The 9,670-nt window shown below is 47.0% G+C and overlaps 1 protein-coding gene across 2 annotated transcripts in view; it reads left to right on the top strand.

The window, feature by feature from the left end:
* The window catches only part of LRRK1 (leucine rich repeat kinase 1), a 137,709-nt gene that overhangs the window by 79,932 nt on the left and 48,107 nt on the right, over nt 1–9,670 (top strand). For both annotated transcript variants that reach the window (XM_027766061.1, XM_027766062.1), the window contains one exon: nt 89–165. In XM_027766061.1, coding sequence (XP_027621862.1) covers nt 89–165 — 77 coding nt within the window. The remainder of the gene's footprint in view (nt 1–88; nt 166–9,670) is intronic.

Genomic DNA, 9,670 nt, shown 5'->3' with positions numbered 1-9,670 from the left:
CTTTCCCTCTGCACAATTATATAGTCAGAGCCGAAAGTATATCTTTGTCATTCTGTCCTCAAACACGAACTCTTTCCTCCCCCTGTAGAAACGAAGACGGACTTAAAACAAAGCGTATTTCCTTTTTCACCACCAGAGGCCGCCAGCGTTCAGGGACTGAGTCAGGTGTGTATGGGAGTTTGGGCCGATGTGGGTGTTGGGAGGTGAGAGACCACTGGAGGGAGTTTCTTGTTCCATCAGAGGGGACTTCCCTTTCTATTGGGCTTCCCCTGCAATTCCACATCAGAATGCCAGAGACACCCACGTTCTTTTTTTTTTTTTGAGAGATTTTTGGCTATAAGGCACGTGCACAGAGAGATAGAAAGTGAGAAATCACCCCCCAGGGGGGATGGCCACGCTGCAATCCCTTCTCCATTCTCCTCTTGGGATCTTGGGCACACACGCACACACACGCGCCCAGTGTGAGTTTAAGCCACCGGGTCTGGGACTCGAACCATGGTCAACTACGGGGGAAGCCAGCAACATAACCATTACACTAACTGCTGGTCCCAACACCCACGTTCTTCTGACCACCTGCCACTGATCTGAGCCCATTCCTCACCTTACACATGTCACAGGCAGGTATCCTAAGCTCCAGCTTCCTGTTGGGAGTCCTGTGAACCCATTAGCCCAGGGATCCCGTGTGGAGGTTATTACTGCATGCCGAGCACTACCAAACATGTCATAGGAAGGGTCTTCAAAAAGGTCATTGAAAATGTGTACTATGAAAAATATTATGCAAGGATTTCTTTTTTTGTTTTTCTTTTTCTTTTTTGGCACCAAAATGCACTCATACTTTCATTCCATTCTTCTGCATATATTTCCAAGTTCATGGGAATATTTGTAGAATATTTAGTTCAGTAGATAGTGTTGTTTAGTTTAGTTTGGTTCAGTAATAGTTCAGTAGATCAGTGTTGCCAGTGTAGATGGTGTGAGGTAGGGATGAGAAATATTCATGTTCGAGTGTCCTTAATCCTGAAAACATGAGGTATAATCTACTGTTATCCATTTTGCACATGAGGAAAGGAAAGCTCCCTGCATGTCTCGGTCAGCTTGAGGGGCATAAAGAAATACCATAGAGTAGGCAGCTTCAACACCAGACGTGTTTTCTAACAGTTCTGGAGGCTGGAAGTTCAAGGTCAAGGTGCCAGCGTGGTTGGGTTCTGCTGAGGGTACCTTTTCCTGGTTTACCAGATGGCTGCCTTCTCTCTGTGTCTTTCCATGGTAGAGAGAGAAAGGTTCTGGTCTCTTTTTCTCTCTTTTTGTTTTTTAGGTTTTTGCCACACTCACCAGAGAAAGAGAAGTGAGAAATCACCTCCCAGCTGGGTTGACCATGCCGCAATCCCTTTTCCATTCTCCTCTCAGGATTTCAGATATGGATACATTTGTGCCCAGTGTGATTTTTTTTTTTCTTTAAGAATTATTTTATTTAATTATTCATTCATTTACTTTTTTTTTTTTTTTGGAGAGGTTTTTGCTATAGGGCGTGTGCACTTGCCAGAAAGCCAGAGACAGAGAGACAGAAAGTGAGAAACCACCCCCCTGGAGGGATGGGCATGCACACACACTCTCCCAGCGTGAGTTTAAGCCACCGGGTCCGGGACTCGAACCGCAGTCGACTACATGGGAGTCCAGCGACATAGCCATTACACCAACTGCTGATTCCATCATTCATTTACTTTTTAAATTTGACCAGAGAGAGAGAGACACACAGAGAGTGAGCGAGGGAAAGTAAGAAAGTAAGCCACCAGGTCCAGGACTTGAACCATGGTCAGCCATGTGGTAGTGTCCAGCGCCCCAATCATCACGCCACCTGCTGGTCCCAATTTTATTATTTTTTTAAAGAGCTTTTTGCCATAGGGCACGTGCCTTTACTGGGAAGAAAGAAAGAGAGACAGTGAGAGAGAAAGTGAAAAATACCTTCTGGGGCAATGGCCGTACTGCAGTTCCTCCTCATTCTCTTCCTGGGATCTTGGGCACACACACACACACATGTGCCCAGCATGATTTTCAAGCCACTGGATCTGGGACTTACATTGCAGTCAGCCATGTGGAGGATCCAGTGATATAAACACCACACCATCTGCGGGCCCCAACCAAGTATGATTTTTCAAGCCACCGGATCTGGGACTTGAACTGCAGTCAGCTGTAATACCTTAACCACCATACCACCTGCTGGTCCTTTTCCTCTTCTTATAAGGAAGTTAATTCCATCATGAGGAACCCACCCTCATGACCTCATGTAACCTTATTACCACAGGAAGATCCTATTTCACTTTGAGGGTTAGGGCATTAGCATATAAATGGGGGGCGGGGACAGTGTAGTCTGTAGCTCAGGGATTGACTGATTTCTCCCAGGTCACGTGGCTCGGTAACAGAGCCAGTTCTCAGCTCAGGACCCTGGGACTCCAGCCCTGGGACCAGGAGACTGATGCTGTTAAGCCCTTAACTGCCACACAGTGGCATCTTGCGAATTCTACAGCGCATCAGTCACCCTTGCCCCTGAGGCCGAGGTTAGCTGAGGTTTCCGAGGGACTTCTGGTTTCCCCTGAACTCATTGGAACAAGGACTTTTCTTAGTGTTTGTGTACTCGTCCCACAACAAGGCCAGTGTGGCATAGAATATATTCTCGAAGGACACAAGCTCCTCTTGCTCATTATCTCCTGTGAGATACAGGGATAGTCTGGACCACCATCTCTTCTGTTACAGCCACATGGCCTTTTTTAAACTACAGAGGCAGTAACACTTTTAAAGCCATCTACACTCTCAGAAATAGCCTCCAGGAAGCTGTCCCATGGAACATGAGTTGGTAGTTAGGTCATTTTTAATACAATGTAGCTTTCTTCTGCTGCTCAGTAGATCAGTGTTGCCAGTATAGATGGTGTGAGGTAGGGATGAGAAATGCTACTGACCAAGACACATTGGCAGGAGCTGAATAGTCTGTCCGTGTGTACTTTTTTTTTTTCCTGTTTATTTATTTATTTCTTCCATGAGAGAGAAAGAGAGATAGGCATCCCTACCAGAGTCTCCATGCCATGATCCACTCTCATCTCAGCCAGCCAGGATCACAGGCAAACACACACACTATACCTGGCGTGCACAGGGAGGCCACAGGGTGTGAACCTGGGACTTCCCACATGGAAACATGGAGCGTTGTGTCACTGCTGCACAACCAGGCTAGCCCTATATACTTGTTGCATTTGGTAAACCGGTATGCATGTGTGTGTACATATGACATGCACACAGACCAGTCATGTATAAGTGTGTATTTATATATGATCCAAACATAACATGTTAGGAACTGATAAAGAGAGTTCAAAAGTAGACCTAAGAAAAAAATAAGAATTTGGGGCTGGTAGGTGGTGAAGGGTACTTGACCCCCACATGGCCGACCATGGTTCGAGTCCTGGACCTGGTGGCTTGCTTTCTCTCTCTCTCTCTCTCTCTGGTCAAATTAAAAATAAATAAATAAAGTTAAAATAAGTCTTGGGGCCAGCAGGTGGTGTGGTGATTAAGGGCGCTGGACTCCCACATGCCCGACCATGGTTCGCGTCCTGGACCTGGTGGCTTGCTCTCTCTCTCTCTCTCTCTCTCTCTCTCTGGTCAAATTATCTCACTTTCCCTCTCTCTCACTCCTTCCCTCTTTGGTCAAATTAAAAATAAATAAATATAAAATAAAGTTAAATAAAATAATTTAAAAAATAAGTCTTAAAAAAAAAAAAGAAAGAAAATATAAGCATTTTTTGGAGAGGTTTTTGCTATAAGGGCGCGTGCTCTCGCCAGAAAGACAGAGACAGAAAGTGAGAAATCATCCCCCGGGGAGATGGTCACGCCACAATCCCTTTTCCTCCATTCTCCTCTTGGGATCTTGGGCACGCATACACACACGCGCCCGGCATGAGTTTAAGCCACTGGGTCCAGGACTCCAATCGCGGTCAACGTGGGAGTCCAGTGACATAGCCTTTAGGCCATCTGCTGGTCCCGAGAAAATATAAGAATTTATATATGACAAGCTGCATTTCGATTTGGTGGAAAAGGGAGGATTTAGTACTTTAAGAAATAGTGCTGGCATAACTGTCCATCCACCTGGAAGGAGAAATGACACGCCAGATGCCCTGCCTTACATCAGTAACACGAATGTCCACATGGATAATTGATCCAAGAAAGTAGATTAAAAGAAAGGTAAGGCAGGACCGGCAGTTAGCGTAATGGCTATGTCGCTGGACTCCATGTAGTCGACCGCGGTTCGAGTCCCGGACCCAGTAGCTTAAACTCACGCCGGGCGCGTGTGCGTGCGTGCCCAAGATCCCGAGAGGAGAATGGAGGAGAAGGGATTGCGGCGTGACCATCCCCCCTGGGGGGTGATTTCTCGTTTTCTGTCTCTCTGTCTCTGTCTTTCTGGTGAACGCACGCGCCCTATAGTGAAAACCTCTCCAAAAAAAAAAAAGAAAGAAAGAAAAGAAAAGAAAAGAAAAGAAAAGCAATAACATTTAAGAGTATGCATATATAATTCGGAGGTAGAGAAGACCTATAAAAGCTAGCTGAGGGGCCCAGCAGATGGCATGGTGTTTAAGGCACTGGACTCCCACATAGCCAACCACAGTTCGAGTCCCAGACCTGGAGGCTTAAAAATCACACCAGGCACATGTGCATGCATGTCCAAAATCCCAAGAGGAGAATGGAGGAGAAGGGTTTGCAGTGTGGCCATCCTCCCTGGGATGATTTCTCACTTCCCCTTTCTGTCTCTCTCCAGCAAGTACACAAGCCCTGTGACAAAAAAACTTATTAAAAAAAAAAAAAAGAAAGAAAGAAAGAAAAGAAAAGAAAGAAAAATAAATAAGCTAGCTGAAAAATTTAGGAATTATTATTTTTTTTTAAATGATTCTTTATTTATGTAATTCCATTTGTTATTATTATTGTTTAACTTGACCAGAGAGAGAGAGAAAGAGAAAAAGCAAGCTGCTGGGAAAAAAGCAAGCCGTTGGTTCCAGGATGCGAACCATGGTTAGCCATGGGAGAGTCCAGTGCCTCGAGCCTCACACTGCCTACTGGCCCCATGGAATTTTCTTTTTTAATTAATTTATTTTTTTGAGAGGTTTTTGCTATAGGGCACGTGCGCTCGCCAGACAGACAGAGAGAGACAGAGAGACAGAAAGCGAGAAATCACCCCCTAGGGGGATGGCCACGCCACAATCCCTTCTCCTCCATTCTCCTCTCGGGATCTTGGGCACGCACACACACGCGCCCAGCGTGAGTTTTAAGCCACCGGGTCTGGGACGCGAACTGTGGTCGACTATGTGGGAGTCCAGTGATATAGCCATTATGCTAACTGCTGGTTCCCTGGAATTTTTATTTTTTAAAAGTGAGCAACAGCACGCAGCAATACAATGCAGCAGTCTACGTAGCTGACCCACGTGGGGAGTTTCTGAGTTCAAGACCTCACTCAGGGTACACATGTGTGCATCATCTCTGGGCCGGTTGAAGCTGGGGTGGGTTGTATGCAGTGTTCAAGACTCTGTAAGGCGTTCTGTCTCTCTCTCTCTCTTTCTCTCTCTCATGGGAGAAATCAACTTTGAAACAAAATTTTGAAAAGATGAACATTTTTACATTTTAATCATTCAAATGTAAGTTTCGCAGTCTTTGGCTTTGCGAAGAACCGAAGGCTCAGTAAATGAGATGACAAACAGACAAAACGCAAAACAGTCCGGGAAGAAATGCCCCCATTCTCAACACAAACAGTTGCAACACGAAATCGCATGAAGTCCCTAATATACAAAGAATGCACACAAATCGATTAAAATGGATTTCCAGGAGGCAAAAGTCAAATGGGCGACAGATCTAAACTGTTTACGGAAGAGAAGGGCAGACGATCCAGAAACAAATAAAATAATCTCCACGGCGAGAATGGCAGAATGCAGCTATGAATTTCATAACCGAGCCTCTTTTTTTTGTCGTTTGTTTCTTTAGTTTTGTTTTTGCCGTAGGGCATGTGGGCTCACCCACAGAGAGAGAGAGAGAGAAACAGAATGAGAGGAAAACTGAGAAATCACCCCCCAGGAGGATGACCACGCCACCATCCCTTCTCCTCCGTTCTCCTCTCGGGATCTTGGGCACGCACGCACACGCGCCCGGCATGAGTTTAAACCACCGGGTCCGGGACTCAAACCATGTTCGACGTCATTGGAGTCCAGCGACATAACCATTACGCCAACTGCAGGTCCCACTGATCTTGTTGTAAACGAAGGGCCTTTGGACTATAGAAATTTTTTTAAGAGATTTTTTTTTTTATAGGGCACGTGCGCTCGCCAGAAAGAGAGAGACAGAGAGACAGAAAGGTTGGTCATGCCATAATCCCTTCTCCTCCATTCTCCTCTCGGGATCTTGGGCACGCGCCCGGCGTAAGTTTAAGCCTCGGGTCCGGGACTCGAACCACGGTCGACTACATGGGAGTCCAGCGACATAGCCATTATGCTAACTGCTGGTCCCAGGACTATAGAAACTGAACCTAGGTGTAGGATATTACTTGAAAAGAAGGAGAAAGAAAGAGAGAAACACTGTCTTCTCGCGGATGTCAGATAACATGCCGGGTGTGACTAGAGGGCTTGAGTAGGTCTCAGTCCTGCAGCTCACTTGCTGGTGGGTGGAGCCTCCAGTGTCTGGGTTTATTTGCAAAATATATTTTTAATTCACTCCAGGGCACATGCACTCATCGGAGAGAGACAGGGAGAAGAGGAATGCAAGAAAGCACCCTCCACCCCTAAATCCCTCCATCGCATCGAGATTTGGGGCATCCACATACACCTCATGTGTTTTTCAAATTGCCCAGCCTGGGATTTGAACCATGCCGTCAGCCACATGGGATTCAGCTGCCTTAACTACCATGGCACCAGCCGGCCTAGTTTATTTGAAACTTGACTGCACTTTAGAAATGCAGAATCCTGGGGCCAGCAGGTGGCGTGGTGGTTAAGGCACTGGATTCCCACGTGGGGGACCACAGTTCGAGTCCCAGACATGGCGGCTTGAAAGTCACACCCGGCATGTGCGCATGCATGCCCGAAATCCCAAGAGGAGAATGGAGGACACGAGATTGCATCATGGTGAGTTCTCACTTTCCCCCCTCTCTGCATCTCTGTCTCTCTCTCTCTGGTCAACTTGAGCACCCTATGGCAAAAACCTTACCCAAAAGAAAGAAAGAAAAAGAAAGAAAGAAATGCAAAATGCTTTCGAGGACCGTGGACAGGTGCAGGAGGAGGTGGGCCCATCACTCCCTCCCTGCAGAGAACAGCCACAGCGACACGACTTTGTCAATGGCTGCAGGAGCTTGCCCGGGGAGGCCAGGTGAGGAGGCCTCACCTCTTGGAACTCTCTCTGCGGAGGATTGTGGCTTTGGCAGACAACAAAGATCTTTTGATTTTCTTTTTTGACCTTTTTAAACATTTCATCCAGAGAGTTGAGGCCCACAGCGGAGTAAAAACGAACCCTTTTCCTCAGTAGGGTTATTCTCCTGGGGCTCTTGACCCTTGGGTAAGGAATTACCTAAGAAAGACAACTTGTTTGCCGCTGGAAGTGCAATGCCAAGCAGACGCACGAACATTCAAGCACTCGTGTTTGTGCACGACCTGGTCCAAAAATAATTTGGATGGCCGGCTTTACGGTAAAATTCAGACCCACGGGGTCATAAATAACTTATGAATAAATACTTGCAGGTCATAAATACCTCGTGCCACGTTTCACCCCAGCTTTGACTACAGCGTTTGCAACGCTGGGCCTGGAGCCCTGGGACAGGTGTCCCCTCTGTGTGCAGGAGGAGGGCTTATTTCATCCGCCTGTCGCTTAAAGAGGCTTAATAAACACCGAGGTGAAACTTTAAATCTGGAAAGGCGAGGGGTTCTGAATGTGTTCTCTGGGAAGAAAGCGAGCCTTCTCTTTATTCATGTCTGCTCCTGAAAATATGAATTGGGGCAGGCCGACATCGGTCATCCCTTTTCAGTGACGAAAGGGCGGAGGGGAAAAGAAGCCTTTTGGAACATATTTGTATGTGGTAAGGTTTAGTAAAAACCCACCTTTTTTAAAAAATAGGGCGCGTGTGCTCGCCAGAAAGACAGAGAGAGACAGAGAGACAGAAAGCGAGAAATCACCCCGCCAGGGGGGATGGTCATGCCACAATCCCTTCTCCATTCTCCTCTCGGGATCTTGGGCACGCACACACACGCACCCGGCGTGAGTTTAAGCCACCGGGTCCAGGACTCGAACCGCGGTCGACTACTTGGGAGTCCAGTGACATAGCCATTACGTCAACTGCTAGTCCCCAAAACACCACCTTTAAAGTCAGTAGCACCTTTTTTTTTACAGGGGGCCCTGCAGGGAGTCCCACTCACACTGCAGCTCTCGGTGTGGTTTGGGTATTTCATTTTCGTCTATACCCAGGGTGTTCTCTGGGGCACGGTTACCCATTCCTGTCCATAATCGCATCTCATGCAAGTGCAGAGACCCAGAGCAAAGGGGGTCGCTGTGAACAAGGATCAGGTACATGAGCGCCAACAGGTGGCATGGTGGTTAAAGTGCTGGATTCCCACATGGTTGAATTCGGTTCAAGTCCTGGACCCAGCAGCTTCAAACTCACGCTGGTCGCGTGTGCATGAATGTCCAAAAATCCCAAGAGGAGAATGGAGGAGAAGGGATTACGGCATGGCCATCCCCTTTGGGGGGTGATTTCTCACTTTCTGTCTCTCTGTCTCTATCTCTCTCTCTCTCTCTCTCTCCAGCAACCACATGTGCCCTGTGACAAGAAGCTCGAACAAACAAAAAGGGGGGAGGCCAGCAGGTGGTGTGGTGGTGTTCGAGTCCCGATCCTGGTGGCTTGCTTTCTCACTTTCCCTCCTTCCCTCTCTCTCTCGCTCTGTCCCTTCTGGTCACATGAAAATAAATAAATAAAATAAATAAGTTAAATAAAATAATTCTTAAACAAAAAGAAAAAATGAGTGTGATGTTATATTGAATGAAATAAGGTGTAAGAAATTATATGTAACAGGGACCAGCAGTTAGCGTAATGGCTATGTCGCTGGACTCTCACATAGTCGACTGCAGTTCGAGTCCCGGACCCGGTGGCTTAAACTCACGCCGGGCGCGTGTGCGTGCGTGCCCAAGATCCCGAGAGGAGAATGGAGGAGAAGGGATTGCGGCGTGGCCATCCCGCTGGGGGGTGATTTCTCGCTTTCTGTCTCTCTGTCTCTCTCTGTCTGGCGAGTGCACGCACCCTATAGTGAAAACTTCTCAAAAAAAAAAAAAAAAAGAAAAGAAAAAGAAATTATATATAATGCGCGCGTGTGTGTGTGTATATATATTTATATATATAAATTATTGGGGGAATGGAAGGATATCCTAGAAACAATAAAAATAGTGACCTGTAGAAGCTGACAGAGGGGCCAGCAGATGGCGTGGTGGTTGAGGCGCTGGATTCCCACATGGCCAGCTGCAGTTCAAATCCTGAACCTGGCAGCTTGTTTTCTCACTTTCCTTCTCTGTCTCTCTCTGGTGGACGCATATGTTCTATACCAAGTTAAAAAGTCATAATAACAGGGGGCTGGCAGGTGGTGTGGTGGCTAAGGGGGCTGGACTCCCAGTGGGGCAA

Source organism: Tupaia chinensis, unplaced genomic scaffold (genome assembly GCF_000334495.1).
Source record: "Tupaia chinensis unplaced genomic scaffold, TupChi_1.0 Scaffold140464_1, whole genome shotgun sequence".
Taxonomy (NCBI): domain Eukaryota; kingdom Metazoa; phylum Chordata; class Mammalia; order Scandentia; family Tupaiidae; genus Tupaia; species Tupaia belangeri.
This window is presented reverse-complemented; position numbering and strand designations above follow the sequence as displayed.